The 26939-nt window shown below is 40.9% G+C and overlaps 1 protein-coding gene across 1 annotated transcript in view; it reads right to left on the bottom strand.

The window, feature by feature from the left end:
* APPL2 (adaptor protein, phosphotyrosine interacting with PH domain and leucine zipper 2) overlaps positions 1 to 23874 on the bottom strand; it is a 34198-nt gene extending 10324 nt beyond the window's left edge. The window contains exons 1-9 of the mRNA XM_064654857.1: positions 23648 to 23874; positions 18673 to 18771; positions 9482 to 9541; positions 8905 to 8976; positions 7509 to 7596; positions 4930 to 4971; positions 4752 to 4810; positions 3657 to 3803; positions 1354 to 1436 (exon numbers count right to left, since the gene is read on the bottom strand). Of these exons, the coding sequence (XP_064510927.1) occupies positions 1354 to 1436; positions 3657 to 3803; positions 4752 to 4810; positions 4930 to 4971; positions 7509 to 7596; positions 8905 to 8976; positions 9482 to 9541; positions 18673 to 18771; positions 23648 to 23701 (704 nt within the window). The 5' untranslated portion in view covers positions 23702 to 23874. The remainder of the gene's footprint in view (positions 1 to 1353; positions 1437 to 3656; positions 3804 to 4751; positions 4811 to 4929; positions 4972 to 7508; positions 7597 to 8904; positions 8977 to 9481; positions 9542 to 18672; positions 18772 to 23647) is intronic.
* Positions 23875 to 26939: the final 3065 nt, after the last annotated feature.

The following is a 26939-nucleotide window of genomic DNA, read 5'->3' on the forward strand; positions in this document are numbered from 1 at the left end:
AGATGTCACACTCCTGCACTAGTTACATTTGAGTTGTACTTTCAAGCTTTACTGTGTGACAGACTTAAAACACAAAAAAACAGACTCAGCAAAATAACTGAGTAGACTATTTTTGCTGTACTGCATTTACTACTGTACATGATTCAGAAATCAAATCCATCAGACTTTGGAAAACAAGGGCTTATTCTATGGTGATCCAATTATCCAATGGCAGGATCCTCACTATGCCTGTGAGACACAAGGAAGATGCTCTAGATTTACTAAACAAAGGGCACTATTTCAATGGAGTTTAAAATCTGTTTTCCAGTCTCCAAAAATGCTGCACAGGCTGTAGAGGGATTTATTTCAGAAATGAGCATGCAAAGATATATAAACAAGATACATAAAAGAACAGAAAGTAAAGAATCCTTTAGTGAAAGAATCTACCATACAGAGCGATTATTTATAACACAATTCTCAAATTAACAAGCATGCATTATTTAAAATGCCATCAGAGTCAGAATAACTGGTGATTTGGCTGCAGTTTGATATGAAAGGTATGAAGCAATAAAGTCAAGGTCTCAGTTGGGACTAGGTGCTCTTTTAAGGTCCACTCCAAACCCTTAACATTCTATGATTCTATGATTAATGTTCTCTCTATTATGATTACATTTTAAATGTAAAGTTTACATTTACAGAGACTTAGTTCTAAAGAAAATGTCAGTCTTCACTGCAAGTAGAAGTGGAGGGGAAGTGTAAGAAAAAACCATCAGAAAATTAGGAGTACAAAAGCAGGGCAGTTTATTGAAATTAGGACTTGGCCAAACCAGGTTGGACCCAGTGGACTAATACAGCTTACACTGGATGCAATCAATATGTTCCCTAGAGTGAGGAGTTTTGTTTCCCTTGTGTAGCTACAAAACACACTCTAGGCCCTAAATCCTTCTTTGAGAGGTTAATGGATTATTGTTACAGTACTATTATAGAGGATCCAATAAGTATAAATACCTCTAATTCAGAAAGCACTTTAGGTCTATTATATTAACTCTGTTAACCCATTTGTAGCTCAAATTCCATACTTTTGTACTTATGAAGAGACACAGGGATGTAAGAAAGCCTGTGAACACTTACATAGTTCCTGGCTATACTGTAACAGTTCTCTCTGTAGTGTACTGACAACATTTTCCTTTCCAGGTACAAATGTATCTCCTTTCTACCCACTGCTGTAACAAAATATGCCCAACAATGCAATGCGAGCATGGAAGGAATCTCATAAGAAAGAAACAGAGGCACCCTCAGTTAGTGTGCTGAAGGTTAGAGAACTACTGCTCAGAATCCAGTGGAAGACAAAAGGAAACAAAAGTACCAGATTACCTTTGAACCATGTCTGAAACAGATGACAAAAAGCTGTCCATTCTTTTGGAAAACATCTCTGCTCCTTTCTTAAAGAAGTTGATCTGAAAAATACCAAAAAAAAAAAAAAAAGACAGTTGAAGATCTCTTGGCTTTGGCAGACAAGTAACAGATTGTGGGGAGTGTTCACAGCGATCCCACGATGACGGATACTTTTGGCAGGCAATCAAACACATGGTCAAACAGCTGCGTTGCCTTTCTTTGTGCTTCCCACTTTTGCAGCTTTCCACCCTTTCACACGCAGATAAGCTGTTGGCTGCTGACAGGTATGTTTCCAATGAACTTTCTAAATGACTGAAATAAGGGAACGGGTAGCTTCTCCCATATTAGCACTGTGCAGAATTGGGTCTTGTGGTGTTATGAGCTGCTGTGTGCAATGCCACCATATTAAAGGAAATGGGACACAAAGCATCCATTAAGTTTCACTAGTCCAATCTGGACTACCAACTCCAACATGAAAATCTTTTAAGTGCTACAGCAAAGTCAGTCAGGAAAGTCATGAAGTAGTAGTAGCTGTGCAAGCAGAAGCCTCCAAGGCAATTGGTTATATCGGCTACAGATTTACCATGGGTTTTGTTCTACTGAAGGAGCTAAAAAAAGATACTATGGTCAAAGTGCACATTTTGTGACAGAAGATTAATTCTCTTAGCTGGTATGGCTCAGCAAGTATGCAACAGCAGCAAAGTACTCAGTGTAGACGTGACCTTGGATTACCTGCTGTGGGGCACACAGTCATTATTAGGGCCTACTGGCAACCAAGTGAAACATGAACACAGTTGGCATGTGTGTGCAATGAATTAGGTTTAAAAAATATAAAAAAAAAAATCAGTGAACTACCCTGAAAAGAGATGGAAAAGCAAATTCTTGGATGTTAAGCAATTTATTTGCTATTTCATCCACTTTTACTTGTGATTTACTCCCTTTCCCTAACCTTCCTCTTACCTGTAACTCCGACTTCTGCAACTGTGTTATTGACCACAGGCTCCCTTTACAGGCAAAGGAGAGAAGTCATGCCCTCCTGAAGAACAATTCACCTATTTTATTTCTGAAGCCTAGTTCAGGAGGAAGAGCTCTAAATCCCACTGATGATAGACCGACATGCCTAGCTCACACGTTGATGTCAGTTTTCAGTCAAATGAACCCTGTATTAGCCACTTCTTCCACAAATTCCTTACAGACTACTCATTTGTTGGAAATGTGAAATAGGAGACATGTTTTGAGTAATTAATGAAAAAATATATGCTTGGGATGAAGGGCAGTTCACAATATTTAAGCACCAATATCAACTGGCTTCTGGTTACTGAGTCATTCCCATGACAACCTGAGACTTTCCTGTATAAAGCACTGAGATACAGCAGTTCTGTCAGACAAAGTACAGGGAAAGTAAGTTCTGTTTGACTTCCAGTAAAGGAAACCAATGCAGTTCTTTCACTTAGGATGGTTGCAGCAGAGAAGCAGTGTGAACTCCCATGGTGGGGAAAGTGACTGAATCCTCATTTTCCACCTGTTTCAAATGGGGCACATGATCTGCAAAGGACAGGACAATGGAGATGATGATGATCCACATTACAGTCCCAAACAGAGCACTGCATCCATTTTGCCTGTTTCTCATTTTCCCAATGCTTTCTTTCATCAGTGTCAAACCACAAAAGACCCTTAAAATGGGTGATAATGAGAATCAAATGCTGTGAAAATACTGGTCCTCCTGACATCCCAGAGAGTCAGATTACCAGTATTACTACATTTTACAGACTTGAGAAATGCTCTATCAAATTACTGGTAGGATAAAAATTAGAAAAATGTTTTGCCAGCCTTCTGCTCAATTCCCTCTACTGTTCTGTCCTTCAAGTTCTCCAGAGCATGCTCTGTTCCCTATCATGTACACTCCTCATCAGTATGCTGAACATTCTGTGCCAGGAAGGGAACTGCTACATAGGAGAGTTTGTGCAGAGTAAACAGTGGAAGTAAATGCTACTGCACTGATGGCTTAGCTGTGAAAAAACTAACCCCGGGCTGATTTTGCATATAAGTGTACTGGATTTTTTTTCATTGGTGTCTTTCCTGAATATCTAAGCATTCATCTATCTGCCACAAATAAAATCAGTTGTTAAAATCTAGGCAAGCTGAACACAAGTTGTTTTCCTCCTCTCCCCCCAACCTACACCTTGTTATAATTTGTCAGTTCTCACAATAAATCCTGAGTTACAATGTTCTACTTTTCCCAGGAACATGTCTAAGTGATATGGATGCTTTACTGTCCATACCTGTCCTCGTGTATATCCTAGCATAGGTTCCATCATTGCCACTCTCTTCCTGTACTGCAGAGCATTCAGGGCACAGTAATATTGCAGGGATGAAAGGTGCTGCTTTCTTCTTGCATTTGCCACTTCTTTTGCCACTTCTGCCTTAAGCTGAGTAAAAATTAAGAGGTTGACAAAGTGTTACTGTGTATATGGATATATTTACTGATTATTTTCAAGTTATCTTTAAGTAATTCTTATTACAGAACTTTTCCAGGTTAAAAGAAAGGATGAGAAACAAAAAAAGCAAATCCAAACCCCAAAGCAAGTACTTCAAACCCTTCTCTGTCAAGATACTTAAGCTTTTGGGGAGCCCCAGTGACTACAAACTATGTAACAACCACAAGTAAAAATCTGGATCTGATCTCTCTGCAAGAAATTTATTTGCAGCTGAGATCACAACACAAATCTGCAAGTGCAGAAATCAGAGATGAATAATTCACCATATGCTATGTCACATTTTGTTCTGTAATGCATTACCTTACAAGGACCATCCTGTAGAACTGATTCACTCTTAGGATAGGGCCAGTCACATGCTTTTTGGCATAAAGGGATGTATTTTGCAATAGTGGTCCAGTGGGCAAAGAAGAAGAAATGTAGAACAATCCCACCAACAGAGTTAAGAGGAATGACAGTCCACAACAGGGAAATTTAAGGAAGGTAGACGTGAAGAAATGGAACACTTTAGAAACAGCAGACACAAGGCTACATGACAGTTCACAATGAATTGTTCCAGTGATGCTGCATCATCACCTCAGCTGTACAACAGTAGGCCTACACAAATCTATTTACAGCCATTTGGATGGCCTCTGCCTGAAGAGCTCCCATGGACCTGAAGGGCACTAGTTCAGCACAATATTTAATCACTTGCCTAACGTGGGAGAAAACAGGTATGACTTTGCTGAGTTGATGTTGAAAAGCTTTGTGTCTGCTTGGAAACAAAATTACAAGTACTCTGGAGCTGTTGTGAATTTAAGCGATGAACTCTCCGAAGTTCCTAAGTGAACAGTGATGCAGACAGAATGGCTGAGGAAAACATTTGCTTTTAATGTTTGTTACCTTTTCATTTTCTTTCCTTTTCGGTAACCTGCTATACTTTGCCATGGACACGTCATGTTCTGTAGACAAGGAATATTATTGTTTTTAGCAATGTGATGTGTGTGTGCATAGATTAAAAATGTCTTCTGTGATATAACAAGTGCACGCAAACAGAAACAAACAAAACAGGGACACATACCGTTGCTAGCAAGGCCAAAAAGGTCCTTCAATGTGCTTACTTCTGGAAAAGAGAAATCAAATATTCGAAGTAAAAACTGCTGTAAACACTTTGTTCAACTGAGACCATTATGTTTATTGCCCAAGTCACTTCCAGCCCTTTCACAGCAGAGATGTATACATTGTGCCTGCCTTGAAAAGGCTAAACCATATCAGCTGCTAAGGAAATGAATAGGCAGATAGCAAATTAAGGGTGAAGTGAGTTTACTTATTGAGCAAGTTGACACTGAAAAAGATGCCTTACCTGCCAGTGTCATTTACCCAAAGAAGCATCATTTTTGTTATGGCAAAAGGCTGACCACTATCATAAAAGATCAGCAGTTCTGAACAACTTCCTGACAATGCTTATGTGATACTGAGAAATCTAAGACCCATACATCTAAGAGATCATAGAATCATAGAATCAGTTGGGTTGGAAGGGACCTCCGAGATCATCAAGTCCAACCCTTGATCCAACACTGCTGTGGTTACTAGGCCATGGCACTGAGTGCCACATCCAGTCTCTTTTTAAAAATCTCCAGGGACGGAGAATCCACTACTTCCCTGGGCAGCCCATTCCAATGTCTGATCACCCTCTCCAGAAAGAAATTCTTTCTAATATCTAACTAAACCTCCCCTGGCACAATTTGAGACCATGCCCTCTTGTCTTGCTGATAGTTGCCTGGGAAAAGAGACCAACCCCCACCTGGCTACAACCTCCTTTCAGGGAGTTGTAGAGTGTGATGAGGTCTCCCCTGAGCCTCCTCTTCTCCAGGCTGAACAGCCCCAGCTCCTTCAGCCTCTCCTCATAGGACTTGTGCTTGAACTAAAGTCCCTTTCCTGTACATAAATCTTCCTCAAGGTGAAACATTTTTTGCTAAGTTTCTCCATTAAAAGAAATATGCATCTAACACATCTGACAGCTGGCTATGGTACTTCTGTAACAAGCACTGGCCACGAGTTTCTGATACAGGTAGAAAGAAGACAAACTAAACAACTTTACAAGTGCTGGGCACAAGCTACTCTTAGTGTCTACACCAACGAATGCTTTAACTGACAAAACTCTCTCAAAAAGCTACAAAGAAAGCACATTCACAAGAACAGACATTATGCAGCTGTGAAAATACTAAAGGGAAATTGTAGGAGGTCATCATGGTGTCTGATTATTTTTAAGTCCCTACTCATTAATCAGCTTCACACCATTTTTTTCTCCCCAGGACACTTCATCATGACTCTGATGCAGAAAGACAGAAATTCTTGGCACGTGTGACTAACTCGTACCTAGAGGTTTTTACAGTATTCAATAGAAGGATGTAACAAGGTTAAAAGTAAAAACAATAACACAGTTAATCTTCCTTGCTTCCTAGTTTGATGCCTCAAGGAGATTTCAATAGGGCCAGGCCTCTACTAAAAATGCTCTTGCACAAACTGTGTCAGAAAAAAACTGAGGTTGCGATGGATAGAACAAAAAAAATTTTGACTTCCAGGGAAGCTGAAGAAACTTTCATTTTTTGTCATGAAGCAGTGAGGCTTTGGTTGCAGGCTTTATATGCATTTTCATGTATTTTTTTATCAACAAGAGGGAAGAATCCACAAACATGGAAATAGAATTATTCTATCAGTGAAGCCTCATTAAAGAGGTGAAAAAGTGTTTATAGAACCAACATCATACCATCCAAATCCTGCTTTATATTTGACATTATATGATAAACAAGATAGTCATTAACAAAGACACCTGGATGTCTTCACAATTTCAAATGAGATACTGTAAAGAACTTAAAAGCCATTGTTTTGCTATAGTTGTTTTGTCTCCCATCAAAATGATGTCTATAAAAAGTACATAAATGGGACTGAGATTAGTGGAATGAGCAGTGGACTTTAATAAAAAGAAAAGAAAGAAAGAAAGAAAATGCTGCAATAAACACTCATGTTTCTGTTGCATGAGTAGGTAAGAGTGTCCTTGACCTTCAATATGAGCTTGTTTCTTTTGAAATTACACCAGATGTTTGCATTACTGCCCTGCTGTTTAAGTAATGAATTTCCAAATTTGTGTAATCAGGTTACTTGGAACCACCCTTGCATAGCAAGGATTTAAAGAGGACTGTTTCCTCAAAAGAGAGGGAATATACTAGTCTCTGAAGTTAAAAAAAAATTCTTGCTTGTGCTTGTCTAACAGCCCCAAATTTCTGAAGTGGGATAAATTCTGTTTGCAAGCCAGACTCACTGCTAAGCTGCCCTTCTTCAGACAATTATAACATCAATGACTTCAGGAGAATTGACTAGTGTAAAAGCAGAGTGATCCAGCAAAGAACAAAGCTGTGTATTTTCAAACTTCCACCATATGGTGCACAAAATGTTATGTGGTGAACTTGAACTGGTTTTTGCCTGAGTAAAAGCATCCACCTGTCAATGAAATTCTGCAGCAGGAAAAAAAAAGTGACACAAAAACTTTTCTGCTAATCCTCAAAGAACAAATTATTACATGGCATTATGTGTCAGTTTATGATGAAATAAGCAAGAAGGAACACGTGAGGGAAAATGAAAACTTAGAATAAAATTTACCTGTGAGATCTTTTTCCCGAAATTGTATTATTGGGAGAACCATTGTATCCGCAAGCTGTTTTGCCAGTTCAGAATGAAGGATATTGAGCTGAAACAAAGAACAGAGGAATGTTCTAAGACACAGTGTAAATAAATAAAAAAACACTTCCCAGCCTGCCATTTATTCCTGGGAGACAAATAAAAAAAGAAAAAAAAGATATAACATACTTCAATGCTTAAAATACATTTCTCGAGATATCCAATACAGATGGGGATTTTTTCCTAAATGCTTAATTCCTGCCTGGTATTTTTCATGGATCCAAAAACTTTTCAGTTCCCACATAATGTATTAGGGCAGTTCACTTGACTGCCCTAATTTTAATGCTTAACACAGCAGGATTTAAACTGTAATTAGCCTTTATTAACCTGTTTTTGTTAGTCTCTACACCATGGAGTTACATTCCCACCATGATGACTAGACTCATTCCATTCATGAGGGTTACCTTGAACACAATCACAACAGGGGACAACAAATGCTCCTTTGAAGTATCCCCTGAGAGCACACAGTGCAATGAGAGAAGCCTAAAGAAAAAGTAAACCTTTGGAATTCCTCTCACTGTATCATTAGTTATCCATGGGCTTTAAAATTTTTAACTTACTTTTTGCCCCACAACCCTATTTCCTGTCCCAAACAGCAGACCTCATACAGACTTTTGCTTTCTTAATGAAAGTTGAAAGTAGACTAACAAGAACAACACATCTCTGATGGCACAGCCCTGCTCACAGCAGAAAGAGTGATGTGACAAATGATACTTAAGCAAGAAGGAGCTCAATACTAAGATTATCTTCAAATGTTATATGGGCAGGTCAACAGAAGCATTTAGAAAGACTCCCAGTACTTAGCAGAAAACTACAGGGAATAGAAGTGTTCAGTGCACACAGCTGCAGTGCCCAACCTGTTTTCAGCACTGCAGCCTTCCCCAGACACCTTTGGATTCTGCAGGATCTCACAGCAACTAAACTGCAACTTTACTAATTCACAGCTGCCCTGCATCTATACCTGGCAAGTTTTGGCTCAAACTACAGTTTTTAAAGCTTAGAAATGTAAATATCATTTTAAAATGGAATTAAATAAAAAATTGCCCCAGCCTACATGACACATCCTATTTCAGCCTTTTTTTAGGTTCCCTTAAGAAGTTCAGCTTTGCTCTGAGGACAGCATGTGGAATGAAGCCACAGAAACAGCTCTTAACATTACAGAAGGATGATATTATACTTCCTTATCCTGAATTGAATGACTCTCTAAAACCCAGGCACAATCTAGCCTTCAGTGGAAAGGCTCAGAATCAAAAGGACAGACTCAAAGAAAAACTTATATTCTATATTGTAAGAATAGAATATTAGCAACTCGAATTACCTCATCCACAACTTTTGAAAAATAATGAAGGGTAGATATCACTTCTTCATCTCCTTTGCCTAAGGCAAAATGCTGGAAATAGAAACACATATTTGGTCTGTAAATCAATAAAGGTGAGTATAAAATACAACACATATTTTACTACAAAGCTAATGAATACTCCTACAAAATGCAATAAATGATAAAACTAAATTAAAAAACAGAAACTCATTAATACACATCCTTTTACCCTGCTCTTCTTGTTTTAAATTAAATGGATTTTGGACAACACTTAATTCTTATTATAGTCATTTTAAAGTCACAGTCATGTAACAGGAGCAAACTGGTTTGTATCTTCATAAGATTATTAACTCACATTTTGCACCTTTTTGGGGGGTTTTCTTTGGTTGGTTGGGGTTTTTTAAGATTCTCAAGAATGACCTAACTCCCTTCAACATCCTGGGGAATTTCACAACAGCCTTCACATGAAACTAAGTAAAGCAAATGCCCTGAGCACTTCTGGAACACACATTATTTACACAGACTTCTTCACAAGTGCTGAGGCAGAAAAGAAATCAAAGTCATATGCTGGACATACCTGCTTTTCATAGGCAAGGAGCTGCTTTGAAAGCTGTTGTGTGGCAAGACACATTTCATTCTACAAAAAAAAATAACATGTTAATAGAAATAATGAAAAGTCCTTAGCTCTGCTGTTACTACTACTTTGTTACCAGCTTCTTCACTGAATCTGAACCTACCCACACAAACATTCAATTGTGTGTAAGCAACTAGTCCCAAAATACCTGCATAGAGAAGCAGCAATAACAGGTATACTTCAGACCTAATCAACACACGGTTTAATTACTCTGAATAGAAGTAAGATTTGGGGGTTAGTTTTGGGGTTGGGTTTCCCCCACTCCAAAAATATAACAAAGCTAGAACAATCTCAAACACGAAAGCCACCATTCCAGCATAAGAATGTTTCATATTGGTTAATCATCTTTCCCCAAAATCTACATCAATAAAGAGAACCAGCAGATGGGCTTTCATAATGCATTCATGCTCAGGGAATGTGCCAATGTAATTACAGTGCTTTAAGTGGATACAGGAGCACAAAACAGCTCATCTCTATTCTCATGGCTACACCAGCCAATGAAAGCACACACATCCTCCAGACGTGCTTACTCAAGGCAAGACTTGTAGGGAAGGCACATAATTTTGCTTGACAGCTGGAAAAAACAGACAAGCATTTGGATATGTCAATCTTTAATCAATGTATTTCTAACACTGGTATATCAGCTGCTGTATCCCTGATTTGCTAACAGTGACTTAAAACTAGAAAAAAAGAAAAAGGGGAAGGGGTAACTGGGATCTGTCTTAATCCTTGTCAGATCTTTCTCTTCCTCAGTAATGCAGAAAACTAATCACTTTTAATTTAATTTTAACCTTAACACAAGCTATTCCTGTCTCCAAACACATAAGCCCATAGAGAGTTTATAAAACTAGAGGCAATCTCTGAACTGCTTTAATAGAACCCTTTATACTGGGGCTGATTGAGAAAACCATTAAAACTGGGACAGAGTTTGTGTGCTCTCTTATTGTCTCTTGTCATCTTGAGCAAGCAGAGCAAAGCACAGTAAGCCATCTGGGCCAGAGATCCTGAAACACCTTTTACTGTGTCCTGATGCCACGTCTGACATACTGTATTACATCCTGATCCTTCCATACCACCTTGACATGTCAGGAAGGAGGGTTAATATGGGCATCAAGGCCCAAACATTTAGTCAGTCTTAAGTACCCGAGTATTCAGAAAAAAACACAGCCAGCCACAGCCCAGGTAACAGCAGCTGTATGTAAACACATAGCAGGAAAAACTGAGTGACATGATTCTGACCATCTTAAAGCACTCTGGTGGTAACACTCAGAGGTGGGTGGAGATGGGGCAGTAGAGGCCTTCCAAGGTTGTGCTTTATAATAAAAAAAAAAACCTGTTAAGGGCTCAGGCAAGGATAGGAATGAGCCCTAACTATCTGCCCCCAAGCTACAATAACATCTGAGAAACTTCACTACCTTCGAAGCGGAGCTAGCAAGCAATGAGCTGGTGACAGGAAGGATGGGACTCCTTGCATGTATAACATGACATTAAAAGGGGTTTGTTTTTTTGTTTGTATGCACGTGGGTGGAATTTAAGATTACAAAAAGAAGCAGAGGTTCTCAGACGTGGGATCTTTTTCATAAACACAACCTGAAAGAGAGAGCTGAGTAATAACTGCAAGAAGACTAAGTCCTCACACAGCAACTGTGATGCCGTCTGTAAGATGTACAGCTGGGTCAGAGTGAGAGAAATCTTTTGAAACAAACTGAGTATTAGAAACACGCTCTTTCCCCCCCACTTTTTGTTTCAATTTACTTATTCCTGCAAAGTCTGCAATTGTGTTATCTGCTCTGAAGTTGGGAAATATATTCTTCTGGGTTAAACTTGCTAACACTAGAAGGAGCTTCAGAATAATGGGCTGACACCAAAGGCATCCTTTTTTTGTTAGCCATCCCCCAAGCTTCTACCAGTCTGGTTTTTAAAGACTGAACCCTCGATTTCCTCACATAATGTTCAAATAGTAACAAGGAGCATTATTACTCATCACACGGGACATACACGTGGGACAGTTTGAAGATGGCAATGCAAAGAGCTGTGTGGAATAAGCAACCTCCAGTGATCACTACTCCCCAGGAGTAGTCTCCAGTATGTGATAGGATAATAGGGGAAATACAGAAGCCCTGAGGGTCTCAAAGGGGTGTAAATTAACAACAGCTTCCCAAGTACATGATCAGGTAACAGCAGTTAACTATAGATGCCAAGAAGACATCCGTAGCATGCTACTCCAGATACAGAACAAATTGACAGATGTGCCTGACACAAAACTTACTTTTGGATTTTAGGCTGATTTTGGGACAATAGTTCCATGCATCATTCATAACCCACTGCTGCCAGCAGGTTGTATTTCTCATTTATAGTCTCAGTTCTTTGTGTCAGAACAGCACAACTTGTTACTCAATTCCCTACCCCATGTGGGAGAGTTAATCCTGGGTCCTTCATCCTCTCTCCCAACACCTGCCAGACTTAGTTCCCCTTAGAGGCACAAAGTCATTCATTGTATCACTTGGGAAAACAAACAAACAAACAAAAAATCAAAACAAAACCAAACACAGGCACACACCCAAAAGCTGTTAACAAATCAAATCAAGCTATCAAGTTGAAACTCAGTCCATTGCACAAGGAACAGGAAGCAGGCAAAGTGCTCTGCTGACCTAGTGGTAATACTGCATTACTAAGCACGCTAATCTGGGAAAGTTTGGTTTAATCCTCCTTCCATTTCTTCCTAATCAGCCTTTTCCCCTCCCCCCACTCTGCTACCAATCAGTCTCAAGACTTAGAAGTCTTAGAAGAATTTGCATTGCTTCAGTTGACAGATCCACTAAATCCAGGCAAATCATTTTAACAGGTTTTAATCTTTTTGCAAGACATTTTCCCACGGAATACAGCAGCATTCATTTCCTTTATCCTGAAGTGACTGAAATTCAGTATACCACAGCAAAAGAAAAAACTATGATATGATCCCGACTCCACATCACCTTAACATTTCAGAATTCATCACACAATTATGGAGTGGAGAGCTATTCATGAAATAGCAGGCAGAAACTCAATAAAATCCTGAACAGAAATCAAAGTATTCTAAATGAAGGCAAACTTAACCAGTACTGGGCCTTGCACATACAGTCATCTGCACTAAAAGGTTTTACTTAACAGTAAAAGGTTTTACTTAACTACTGCAGCATTAATGTAAAAAAAGTGTACCAGAAGGAAGGAAGGAAGAAAGGAAGGAAGAAAAGACTGTATGTAAATAAGCATAAAGCAATCAGCAGTGACTACAGATGTGTTGACTTTTTTTTTTTTTCTTTAACCTTGGCTGGCATGACAGCCCTAGGAATAGATTTTTATAGATATAGAGTTCACTAAGTCCAATTCAAATGTGTAAGGTAATGGAAATTGTGTCTTCAATCTATCATTAATCTACCAAAAATGAAAAACCATTGATTAAAAAAACAGTTTAATTCTCAACTTATTTCTGTACCTCACCCTATCTTCAAATAAGTCAGCAAAAAAAAAAAAAGTCCAACTTATTTTCTGATCTAGTGCCAGAGAAAAGGCATGTGATTTTTTATGTGTTGACTCCACCTTCTTCACTATCACTACCTTCACTACCTTTATTCATGAAGCTGTCCATATCATCAGAAGAGAGTATGATTTTTCTATAACCTCTTTGTAATAAATATCCACACCATTAACCATTAACCAGTGAGGCAATCCATCCATTTTTAGAGTATCTTCTTGTATTTTTCCAAAATCAACTCTGAGGAATAATCTGCTGAAGTCTGAAGATATTTCCATAGACAGACTACAAATCTGGAGGCATGTAAAGGATGAAGTTGAGCTATAAATTAATATCTACAGACACAGAACTACTCCAGCATGTCCAATTCCAATCCCAATATAACGAAGCTTTCTGCAAAGCAACTTTCCTATGCCTGCTAAAGTTGGCATTTTTAAAACCCTACAAGTAACCAGCACAGAGCAGTGTTTACTTCATGTAAACAACAAGATACTGGTAAAGGTCTGCACTGGTCTGCACTATGAACGTGCAGAATGACACATAATGAAATTTAGCTTACATCTGGGAAAGCTTAATGCCCCATAAGTGAGGAAAAAAAACAGGTTAAGGAGAAGGTCCCTGAGGTAGTTGCAGCCTTCCCATCCTTTGAGAACTAGGCAGCACATCTACCTTCAAATCAGGCACAGCACAAAAAGAACTGGGTCTTGATGCAACTGTTTTATGCAGCTCGATTTATATGTGCTTATCATCTTCCTACAAAGTAGAATTCTCCAGCAATCTAGTAAATGGCACAGTCCTACAGGCTTAGGTTTGCATATTAAATGGCTTGGAAACATGAATCCAGAGTTGCAAGGAGCTAAGCCTCACCAGGGTGATCAGGCTGTGCAGCACTTTACAAGATCAGGCTAACATATGGCTTGCCCTGCTGCTGGTTCCCAGCATGGCATTCCGTCCTCATAAACAGGAACAGCTCAGCAGAGGATAGATTCAAGAAATAGAAGACACTAGGCAAAGCTCCACTGTAAAGAAGCAAAAGCAGCTACAATAGGATGGCTAGTTCAGTATGGAAATAATCTCTCCAGTTTCTTTCAAAACAATTACTATCAGCAAGGTACATTTATGCTTCCTCAAATCTCCAGATCCTGCTCCCAGGCATGGCGACAACTCCAACTTTATAGGCAATATTAAAACCCAGGCCTTTGTTAACACATTGGTGCTCACGTGGTAATGTGCTGATTACCTGTGTTAGCAACATATGGTGAACAGGCCTCAGGAAGGTAAGAGATATGTGATGCATACTTACAATGAATATGGAACAAAAATACAGGACTTCACAGGAGTCAGTGCTGACAACTGCAGTTTATTGCAAATGTTTATCCTTTCTACTATCTATTGAAGCTCCTCTATGTGGAACTGCCAAGTTTACAAAATGCTAACTTAAATTTTATTCCTTAAAAGGTTTTGGGAAAAAAAGTCTTATAATTTGAAAAGGGAACACAATAGTTCCCTTACACATTAAAAGAAAGCAATTAAAAGAAAAACTGTATCAGTGCTTACTTGCTATTTAAGCAAGAACTAATTTAAGAACCCTGAACACTTGGGGTTAGCTCTACAACATAATAAATATAAAAATTCATGCATACCCTAGAGAGCCTGACACCTATCTACTGAGTCACAGCCTAGTGAAGGCAATGCACAGGAAAATGAAACAAGCAGCACTGTAGAAAAATGCAGACATGAGGTGTCCTGAATTTGTGGAGAGAAGTAACACTGTTATGAAGCACTACCTAAAACAGCCCTGGACAGATTCAAGCTGTCCTGATTCCCATGTAATGTGGTACCTATAAACCAAGACTATTCCATAATTGTCAAGAGTTTCCTTAAGAGACTGGACATAAAAAGGCAGTGAGCCCCAGAGGTTGTTGCAGCTTTACCTGTGTGACTCTGGAATTACAAGGCAACTGCTCACAGAGATACAGATGCTGAACAGAATTACACTTCACAATTCCCATGCTGTCCCCTCTCCAGATGTATCTATAAAGACAGCATGTGTTTCTTTTTACTCCCCTTCAGTCATCACTGCCCCTCGTATCTAGACAGATTTGTCTGGACTCATGACATGAAACCTATTTACAGTGACAAAATACTGCATCTTACTTTCCTTTAACCTGCTTAACTGTTTATCCCTTCTAATAGTCAGCAGAGACACAACAGTCTCCTGACTTTGCTAAATGGCCTTTTGTTTCAAGTGAAGATCCCAGCTCAGCCATTTCTACAGCATGATGGAGAACTGGAAATAATAGTAAAGCTCTGAAAATCCCTTACTATGACAGTGGTAAGTCAGGAAGGTAAACTGTGCACACTTTGCTCATACACCATTGCAAGAGCCTCAGCACTGTAACTTGAGTAAACAGAATTTTCTAACAGTCTTTGCTTGCTGCATTATATATTGGTCAGGTAATAAAATGTACAGAATGACAAACACGACATTCACAGAACTCAGCAGTAATGCCAGACGCAGCATCAGGGCTTGCTTGCAAGGAGGAAGAACTACAGGAATGAACTCTGCAAGGAAGATTTCCTCTACAAGACCGATATCATGATAACTACTTCAGGGTACCACAACACAGATGGGAGAACTACAGAAGGAAGTATATATATAATATATACTCACAAGGATGTGGTTTATTTGATGAACATAAAAATGCTTCACTGTATTTACACACGTGGGTTTGTCAGATCAACCAAACCTCACTCCTCAAGCACTGCTTTTGGTTCCTGTGACTTCTCCTCAATCATGGCATCATACACTGCATCTGCCTCGCAGCATCGCAGCCTCTTTTTCACTAAAGATCTCCACGTGCAGGAGAGAGTCACCACACCTGGTGTGGGTGCCCAAGGAGGTGAGAGCACTGTCCTCATCCTGCAGAGCAATCAGAGGCTCGTGACATTCTGAGGGCCTTGCACCCAAAGGCATCCAACTCCAGCCTGTCTGTTATTGGCCCTTCCACGTCCAACAGCTCCAGGTGCCTGAGCAGCATATCCACTGCTACACCCTGTGATAGGATGCTGCAGATCCCTCCTTACAGTCTTTAAGTCCTGCTTGAATACACATAAGTCTGAAAAGATGTTTTAAAAGATTCCCATTTTCCTAAGGGTTTTTAAAAACTCTGGGCAAATATTTCTCTTTCACACTGCTTTCAAATTCGCTGATCGAAGTGTTCAAAGCAGCTTGAGCTGTCAATTTACAAGTTTACTGCTGCTCTACACACAAAGCAGTGTTTTGAGATAACTGTATGCATATATCCACGAGGATAATTAACAGCATGCAGTTGGTACTAATTGCTACTTCCCTGAGACTTTGCACTGAATCCATTCAGAACCATTAACTATTGTTATTTGATCACAAGCTACAGTGGTTTGAATTACATGAAAATTTGAGTTTTCATCACAAGAGACACCAAGCTTCTAGTAAACTACTCCAAAAGGATCTTGAAAACATGGTTAAGACATCTAGGAAATGTTAGAAATGTTACAGTTCAGAACAAAGTTAGGAAGAAAACAAAATTACCATTTTTAAAACTGTCATAAGTGTTTTGAGGGGTTATAAACCCTTAATTTCCAAAACTGCGGACTAGTACAACTCACTCCTTTGTCTGACTGCCATGACTGTGATTCCAGTCATTTTTATGGTCATTGCCTTAAAGTAGGTCAGTAACCGTAATCCCTATTTTACAGATAGGGAAATCAGAGCAGGGGATTGCAATGACTTTGCAAAGAGAAAATTTGACTTTGCAGAGAGAAAATTTAAGTCAGGAAAATAAAAAGGCAAATTCAGAAACTGACTTCTCCATACTCTCAGCTTTTACAGGGTTGGTAGCACATGCTGCTCCTGAGGCCCACACAAAAATTCTTTTTCTCTCAAGTTGTGATTAGCCAGCCAAGAAATATTACACATAGATTTTTCTTAACTGTCCATTGAGGTTTAGTAGGCAATTCAGCATTACCCTTCTATTTCTACTTCTCAAAATGGCATAAAACTCTGAAGACATATTTCAATACTCACAAGTGACTGAATATATCAAACTAAAGCAGTGTTCAGGGAAGAAGTGGCCAAGAAGTGCTGGGAAAATGAAGCAGATTCAGTAGTACTGCAAAATACAGATGGGTAAATGTGCTGTGACAGTGAGAAGAAAGAGGAAATGTCATAACTGTGGAACAAGAGAAATAGAGAAGGCTAAAAACCAAGATGAAAAGGAAGAGGCAAACAAAAGCAGATAAAGCATTTTGTCTTAAATCACAGATCAGAGTAACCACTTCCTAAAATGCCACCCTAAAACGTCATTAGCAGGGGAAAAAGACATGTACTCCATAAGCTGGACACTTGAAAATCAAATGTATCTTCTGATTTGCTTCTTTCATCTGTTTCAATTCTACCTGATCTTTGGTGTCAGATTCCTACTATCCAACGTGCCCATACTCTTCCTGCTCTTAAAAGACTCTCCCAAAATGCCCATCACTGACTTTCAGTGCTGATTTCATGTCACCTCTCCAGCCCCTGGCTATGGGCTGCATTGTTTTCTATGTACCTAAGCTGTGCTGTAAGCCTCTGATTGCTCTGCATTTGCACAAGATCCATGACATGAAGACTTTGAAGCTCGCCAAAGCTGGACCTTCCAGGTGTAGCTCACCAGATCCTGGGAAATTAGTTCTTCCAAGTCAAACTATCAGTCACTCAAAGCGTAGTCCCACCAAATGGACACATACTTGGAGTGGTTTTATAGCTGAACTGATTCCTAATAATATAAGAATCAGAATCAGGCACTCTTCCAGTAAATTCAAAATATCCCCATTGTCCTCATCTCTCTGTGTACTCTGATTTACTGGTTTAAGAATAGAAAAGCTGTTTCTAGGGAACTCAGGTATCTAACCTACATAAATACTTGCAAAAATTCCATGACATACTGTGTTTGTCTTTCAAGACCTAGATAGGGTATTTTGAAATATCTAGTTTTATGCACATGGGAATCAGCTTCACTGAAAATCACTCAGATTTACAGTAACCTTTTCCAAAGCACTGGATATAATTTCGAGGGGATTCAGTCATCTAGGTCATGTAAGTACTTTAGAAAATGTTATTTTTTCTGCTCCTGCTCCCATACTTTTCACTCTGGCTACTGTAGGTACTTGACTTCAGTATGATCCAAAGTGCACATTCTCTCTGTAATCAACAGACACAGACAGCTCCCTCCAAAAGGTGAGTCACAGCATCTAAGTTAGGTGCCTAAAGTCAGTGAGTGCCTGTGTATTGTGTTTACGTTTAGGTAAGCAATTTTGTCAAGACTGGCCTTTCAATGCACCCTAAGGTAAGGGCATACCACAATTTTACTTTCCTGAATTGCTTGGAGACAGACAAAGAAAACAAGATCTTTTTCATGAATATGACTTTTCCGAGCATTAAGGAGGGAAGGGGCTGAGATACCAGATGAAAAACACCCATGACTCCCCTTAAACCACAAGATGTACAGGTACTTTGCAACTCTCATGTAAATAACAGCATCATAATAGCAATTCATCTTCTACTCCACCGTGAACAAAAGAAACACAAATGAAAAATTACCTGAGCACCATAGACTCGTTGCATTGCCTGAAGCAACTGGTTTGTATATTCAGTAAGGGTTCCTGCATCTTCTTCAAACACACTGAGCAAAGACCGAGTCTTCAATAAAAGAAAAAAAAAGCAAATGGTTTTAATCCTGAGTGGAAATATTAAAAAGAATCATAAGCAAATCATAGCAAAAAATAAAAATCAATCAGAAATAATAAGCCTTTACCTCTGCTTGATTTTGTTTATTCAGAATCTTGAAACACATAGAAATTAGTTCTTGTATTACGGATAGGTAAACTGAGACATAAGGAGGAGAAGTGATAAAATGCTATGGCCAAATCCTGACTCCCAGTCTCTTGCTCCAGCTAACAGACAGTCCTTCCAACATAATTAGGAATGTAAAAAATCCTGAATATCTGCCTGCTGACTACAGTAATTCAAACCATGTTAAGGACTCTAGGTCAAACACCACTGCTTGCTCACTTTACCTCTCTAATGTCAGACTGCAATAAAAGCACCCCTTTCCAATGAGATAATTTACACAGCATTGTTCACTCTCAACTGTCTTGAGCAACTCTTACAGGGCCACTGCCAAAGTGAGCTGATGTAATGAGACCAAACAACTGAGTGTTCATCTATAACAACAAGAGATACACCCACTCAGAGATACCCTGTACTTTCTCCATTCTCCTAACTCATCCTTGTCAGCAAATGGGGACAAGGGAAGAACATAATGACTTGTGTTATCTTAAACACATGAATTCCCTTGGTTTGTTGTAGTGGAATCATCAGGAACAAAGAACTGTGTTGCTGACACAGCTCCTGAGACAAGAAACAAAGATATTTCAAAATAATGCCAAGCTCAAGAATTTGCTAGATCATTACAATAATTAAAGAGGAAAGACTGTCCCTTTAACAAAGTCATGCTCCATCCTCAGTCTTAACTTTGATAAATCCAATCTATTTGATGCTAACTGGAAATGTCTTTCCATCTGTACAGCTAACTCCCATGACAATAATTAGCTTCATCTGCTTAAATGAGGGGCATGCATAAACTCCAGTACTTTCATAATCATGTCAGTCCTGTAAGAGAGAAAGTGCTTTAACTATCCTCCTATTACAGGAATCTCTAATGTACCTGAAAAATCCAGGTTTGAATCTGGGAAAATTATTTCAAAGTTTTAAGATACTGCACAGAAGGAATATGCATTTCCTCAAGGCATTTATTCTTCTCTGCAAAACTCTCTGCCCAGACTTTGTTTGTCCTGAAAAACTCAACATCAGCATCCTTCAAGAATCCTGGCCCATGATTAAATATCATTTCATCTCTGCTGAGAGTGTATGTAAGTCAGAAATTAGTGTTGCTCAGCAGTTAAAATACAGGACTAGGGAGGCAGTCTTCAGATTCTTTCTAAGCATTGAACAGGAGTACCTTCTTACTCTGAGTAACTAAAAGCTCTCAACATTTCACTCTGTTAATGTGCTAAGCTGCTACAACCCTTCCTACCTTAGAGACAATCCAATAAATGCATTTGGGAAACTAGTTCGAGATCTTAGCACGTAAGGGAACACATAATATCAAGTGTTGTTTTCAAATAAAGAGAACACAAAAACCAAAGAATGGAGAGAAGGCCAAGTCAATGAAATGGATACCAAGAACCCAAACGTACAAAGGACCTTTGTGCAGAACTTCCCTACAAGGATAGTGGCATGATTTTGAGAGTTTTCCACATCAAGCTATTATTTCAGTAACTGAAAACATATTGATTTTCAAAAATATCTGGTTTGAAATGCTTTATTTTCAATGATGCCTTAAAACAAGGAAAATAATGTCAACAAACAATCTTGTATTTATACAGTGCTCAACTCCCTTGTTTTGTGTTACAATGGCACATGAAATGCAAAGGGTATGAAGATGGTTAAAAATAAATCTAGAGAAAGCAAAAATTTTAAAACTTGCATGTTTATCAAGACAAATATCAAGCCAAAACTAAAAGGTTATAAAGAAATTGCCTGAAGTAGGCTACGAATCACACACTTCTGCATGCTAGAAAAGGCTCTCAAACACAGGAATGTCAGCTACATTTGTAAATCTTACTGAATTTTTGCAGGTTCATTTTTTCAGATGTCTAAATATGGTTGAAGTAGAACAGCTCTGGGAAATAATTTCTGAAAGTCTTGGCCTCTGTTATTACCACGTTGTTCAGCAATAATAAAAACAGTAAATGATTCAGGCAGTTTGGAAGTTATTCTTGGAAACTTTCACATTTAGGAATACCATTTTAAATCACTGCAACAAAATACCAGCATGTGTATATTTTCGTTGTTGCCGTTTTGACAAATTCTGGAATAGCAGCTAACGCTGCTGAAATAAACCAGTAATCCAAATATTAAGCTAACATTTAGGAGGCCCCATTAATTGCAACACTATCTTGACTTCTGGAAAGACAGAAAAAAAATTTTCTGCTTTCATGTAAGTATTTCCCTTGGTTTTAGCATGACTGTTGATGTAAATTTCTCTCCATTTTGTGGCCAAACACTTCAAAATTAGGAGACTTCTTACGGCTTCTTTCAGCCTTTGCCTGGAGACAAATCAAGACAAAAGTACTGTATTGCTGAGGAGAGAAACCAAGTTTCAGAAACCTGATGAAGAAATAACTTTGGCCTAATTCTCCTCTGTCTTGCACGTAATCTACATACTTCAGAGAGTTTATACAAAATGAGGTTATATCCTCACTTCACCATCCTTTTGCATTGCTCTAAGTGACGGCACAGAGAAAGGAGAATCAAGTCCCTTTACACAGAAGTAAACAATCCTGTAAGATGCTATACTGCGTGTTCTGTGGGACAGAGACTGACTTTTTGCCTTGATTTTGCAGCACCTGGCACAGTGACCCTGTTGTGCTGTGAATCTAAAGCTCTCCCCAGGAAAAGAAGTAATAAAAATATAAAAGACTGAAAAAACCCACTCCTGTTTCCTTCATCAAAAAAATATATTTTAGCAATATTGGGTCGTTATAAAAATTAAAGAATGTCCCTCCCTCCAAAAGCTGTAGTACTTGAACAAAAAGTATTGACCAAATCAAGTCAAAGCATCCTGAAAATACTCAAGTTTATGCACGCCACAGTATTCCAGTAATTGTAAAGGAGATGTTAACAGCCTTCATTTCAGGTCAGAAGAAAGATGAAGACCTCCAAATTCAATTCAGTGCATTGTTCAGCTGCTTGAAGCCAGTGTTACATTTTTAATCATGGAGGGAAGTGTTGACTGAAGAGGTAAATGAGTTCACTTATCCTGTGTGTCCAGTTCTTCAGCTTCAGGATACAGTGGAAAGGTTAACACTAAAAATGTCAGTAATTGCCTATAATAAATCTAACATATTTTGGTAAACTGCAGAACACAGAAAAGTTCAGGCTGGCAAGGAACTCTGCACATTGCCTTGTTCAAACCTCTGCTCAACGCAGGGCTAACTCTGATGTTACATCAGGTGACTCAAGGCTTTTTCCAGTCCAGTTTTAAAATTCCCAAGGCTGATCACATACATGCTGTACGAAACAAATGATGAAAATCTTTCTTACTATGATGGGATTTCATGAAATTACAGAAGAACAGGATACGAGGAGGTTACCAAGATGAGTCCCAAGGCTCATTAAGTCTTGACAGGTGTACATCCAATCTTTCTTTTAAAATGTCTCATGACAGACTCCATAACATGTGACAGCAATATGCTCCACACCTTACCTATTCATTCCTCCTCTTTATCTATCAGCAGACGAGTTGGGATTACAACACAGGACTACCTGGGAACAGGATCCATGCTGATCCACCCCACCCTCCCTTCTTCTTTCCCTGTTTCACCCATTACTTTTGTATCTCTGTCTGCACTACACTTTGTCCTCAAGTGCACCTTCCTCACTCCTCTATGAAATTTCCACTCTTTCCCCTTCCCTTTATTTCTCTCTTCCATGCAAACTTCTTTCCTTCCATCCTCCTTTCCCAGTTCTCTAGGCCTCACACACCTTCAGCCCCTGGAAACATTATAATACAGTGTGTTCTTCGCTGTGGGGCTTGGCTTCCACAGTCCTCAGGGGTCATTCCTGCAGCTGTGTCACATCACGTTTCCAGCAGTGGGGCACAGGGCAGAAGGAGGAACATCGCCCCCCGCCTGCAGTTGGGAAGGAAAGGGCGGCGACCCCCTGCCCTCGTTTCTCAGACTTGTTCAGGAGGTCATCTCCGCTGGGATCTGCCTCATCTCGTCTATCCTCACGGGAAGCTCCTGTATCCGAACCACGGCCCCTGGGAGCGCTCACACCAGCGGGGAGGAGCAGGCACGCTGGCGGTGACACTCCTCCAGCCCACTTCTGCCACCGGGGCCAGGTGACTCTCTGCGCACAGGTGTCCCTTTCCCTGCGGGGAAGCCAGGGCACCGAGCCATGCCCACCCGTCCTTCGTCAACACACCTCACCTTTCCAGGGCAACCCTGGCAGCCACCGAGCGCACACCGGGGCAGGACAGTGCGAGGAAAGAGCCATGGGAGTTTCTCTGAGGGCGGTGAGGAGAAAGGGCGCTGTGCCTCCGCAGTGGGGGACAGCCCCCTTCCCCAGAGACCCGCAGGAGCTGACTCTGCCTGGCTTTCCCCTGACTGATGCCCGGCGGGACACCAGAGCCTCCCCCGCCGCCACACGGTGCCTGCCTCACCGCATCCCTGCTGCCCTCCGGCTCCGACAGGCGAACTCACCCTGACCTACTTCTCGGCCCCGCCGCCCCGTCCCCCTGCACCGCCCCTGTCACCCCTCTCCCCACCGCGGGACGCCGCTCCGCGGCCCTCCCTGCTGCCAGTGCCCCCCGCTCCGGCCGGACCCGCGGGCTGCCCGCCGGCACCGTGCGCCCCGGTGCGTCACACCGACCGACCGACCGACCGCCGGGCGGGCGGCCGAGCCCTCCCTTGGCAGCGGCCCCGGCGTCGCCCCCGGCAGCGGCTGCTACCTGCGGGCTGTCCTGCAAAGCCTCTTCCAAGAGGAGCTTGTCGACGGCGGGCATGTTGGCGCTGCTGCGCGGCGGAGCGCTGGCAGGGAGCGGGGTGCGCGGCGCTGACACGCCCCGGCGGCGGGGCTCGGCGGCGTCCCTCCTTCCCTCCCTCCCTACGTCCTTCTGTCCGCGGCGATCCGCACGCAGCGGGCTCGGACTGGACGGCTCCGCTGGCGGGGCCGAGGCCGCCCACTCCGCCCATTTCCCGTCCGCTGGAGGAAGCGAGTCACGGGGAAGGCTGGCAGGGGGTGGGTTCCTGCCGCCATTAACTCCTCGGGCCGTGGGGATGGAGGTTCCAGATGGAGGGCGCACCTTCCCCTCCTCCCCGGGCGCGGGTAGCAGGGCTGGAGTGGCCTCGCACTGCCCCGTTCTGGCTCCATCACCTGGGTGGCAGGAAGGGGGATGCAGTAGGGGCTGTGGATCCCCCCTCAGCAGAGGGAGGTCTCCTTGCTTGTGAGAGGGCGTGGGTGTGATGGAAGCCCGGGGGAGATCACACCCTCCCACTTGGGCTCGTGGGGCTCGAGGAGCTCCTAGCTGTGGGCGAGCCCTTTGGTGTGTCCCTCCGGACATGGCACTCTCTTCGGGTGCACGGCAGGCTGGAGGTGCTGGCAGGGCCAGCCGGCCTGCTCGAGCCCCGGGGCCTCAGGAGAGCTCCCCTTGGTCTGCCCTGATTTCTGGGACCAGCACGGCTGCTGGCTAAGATGGACCTGCTTACCAGTGACCGACCATCGTTTGTGGCATCTGCATTCGTTCTTGTCCGTGGACAACCGCACGCGAAACTGTGAGACCTCAGGGTGCTCCAGGCAGGCCAGTCCCCACTCAGCCATAACCTTACACTTAGGGAGGTAGAAGGGATGCATCTTAAGTTACTATTCCCTCATGTACTGAGGCATGTTTTTATGACTGTCTCGATGCTGTCTTAATTGTGTTGGATAACTTCAGCATTTGGACAAAAGTAATGTTAGCACAGTCTCGATCTGTATTTAATTATATTCACGTGTTTGAAGGGTGACCACTGCTTTTAGATGCCTTAGCTTCTCTAAAAGTCCAGATCTTGTAGGTAAATTGCTCCATTCTTGTCAGCTGTAGCTTTTGTTGCTCTAGTGTGCCTTGAGACAAAAATGGAGATAGTCAAAACCAGAGTCTCAGAAAAAACCTCCAAACATTTCTAGGGACTTCAGGAAGAATCCTGCCAATTAAACAGAATATGTAAACAAAAATACTGGCTGGAAGATGTTATCGTCTTCGGAGAAATGTCAGTCTTCAGATAACTCACATTGCCGCCCTCTTTTAAAAGAAGAAAAATAATTTTTAAAACAGCAGCTTGAGTTGTAAAAGAACTCCAAGCATTAACATTGGCCTGCTTTTTGCATCTAAATCCCAGTGGATTTTTCCACTTCCATCATTCTTAAACAATAGCAAACATATGACAAGGTGATTGCTAATAAAGATTTTTTTTTTGCTGATTAAAAGACTACACAAGCAGGTGGCCTTAAGAAAGTTTTGCAGATCAGCTGGATGATTGTTTGCTTTAATTATGTGTCAGAAATGACCATTGAACCCTGTAATTTTGGCTAAGAGATTTCTGTGTGTCTGACATTGATTGATATTGCTTCTGAAGCTTGTGATAGGACCTTTAACCCAATGTGCCAAGCCATAATGGTGTGACTGCTCCACTGGCCTGAACTGGATTCCCTGTTCCAGGCCTTTGAGTCAGAACACAGTTCTCACGTTCAGTCCCTTTTCCTGCCTGAATAAAGACACTAAACCATAATAAAAATCTCTAGCTAATACCAAAAATACCAAGTATGGCAGTATGGATTTACATAAGGAGAAAACAAAAATAGATATGGTTTTATCATAATAGTGTTTCAGAGAATTTTAGAATGGTGAAAAGAGGTCAGAGAATCTTTTTTTTTTGACTACAGAATATGAAGTAAGGCACTAGTTAGGCATTAGACTTAAGAATCCATGACTACTTCTGAGCTGATTTGGTCAGTCTCTGTTAAGTCTTATTTTATTTTCTAAAGAGATTTTGAAAACATATTCGAAATTCATGGAGGATGAGAAGACCGTGCTTCTATATCTGTTAAAGTAGCTTCAGGGCATTTTTTAATATTTCCCTAATACTTCTGTTACATCTCTGCCCCTTTCTTTCCCGCTTTAATCTTGAAATAGTTTAGCAACAGCTCTTCCCTATTGGGTTGAAGTATTTCATTCAAGAAAGCATCAGAGTGATTTGTGGTTTTATTTCACATCATCTTCAGTCCCAAGACCTATAACCTTTAAGGTTTTATCTTGTTTCTTTTGATGGCTTTCTTTAGTCTGAGGTTCAAGTGTGGAAGCCTATTGTCATTCCAAACTTGAGGATAGCTATTTCCAGAACAGGTTCTACTAGTTTAATTTACATTAAACAAAAAGCATTTCAGTAACTTACTGAAGGGTGATGCTTTTAGTAGCTGTCACTCTTTGTTGCATCATTCCTCACACAGCTATGAAATTGGTGGATTGCCTATTTTTAGTGATCAAAACATCTTTATTGAACTTTCCCAATACAGTCCAGTTAGTTTTGAATAAAAAAAAAATTGTGCCTATTAGTAATTTACCTTTTCACTGAATTACTGAAAATTGCAATTAATTTCCCAGTCACCTGGTTTTATTAGGTCTCAAGAACTATTCTTCACTTTTGGAAACTCCAAATAATGTTTTAAAAATAATTAAAGTAACCTATAGTACTACCACCAAACATTTCAACAATTTATTTATACAACAGCACCGGTATTTAAAAAACAAAGTTAGGTACCTTGTGCACAGGCAGACCTTTGGGTAGGGGCTGTCTAAGCCTTTGACACAAGAAGATGCTGTTTCTGGTTTTCACAGGTTTCTGTGCATGGTACCAGTGCTGCAGTGCTGGGCTTCCAGGCCTCAGCAGCATGCTGGAAGCAGCCTGGCCAGTCTTACTCCAGGTGACACACGTCCAGGGCACTCTGCACTACCTGTGCTGCAACTGGTACCCAAAGAAGGTTCTTCAGAGCTGTCTCAGTAGCTTTACATTGCCCACCTGGAAGACAAGTGGCATGGCATTTATCTTGTTGTGTGGTCCAGGAGCTGCTCACTGCACTGGGCAGTGCAGTGGACTGAGCACTTCAGCTCCTGTGTCCTGTATCCAGGTGTTGAATGCAATACTCAGATACTAGAAAAAAATCTTGCTAGTGAAAAGCACTCCTACAGCCATTCTAGGAACACTGTA

This window comes from Pseudopipra pipra, chromosome 5 (genome assembly GCF_036250125.1).
Source record: "Pseudopipra pipra isolate bDixPip1 chromosome 5, bDixPip1.hap1, whole genome shotgun sequence".
Classification (NCBI taxonomy): Eukaryota; Metazoa; Chordata; class Aves; order Passeriformes; family Pipridae; genus Pseudopipra; species Pseudopipra pipra.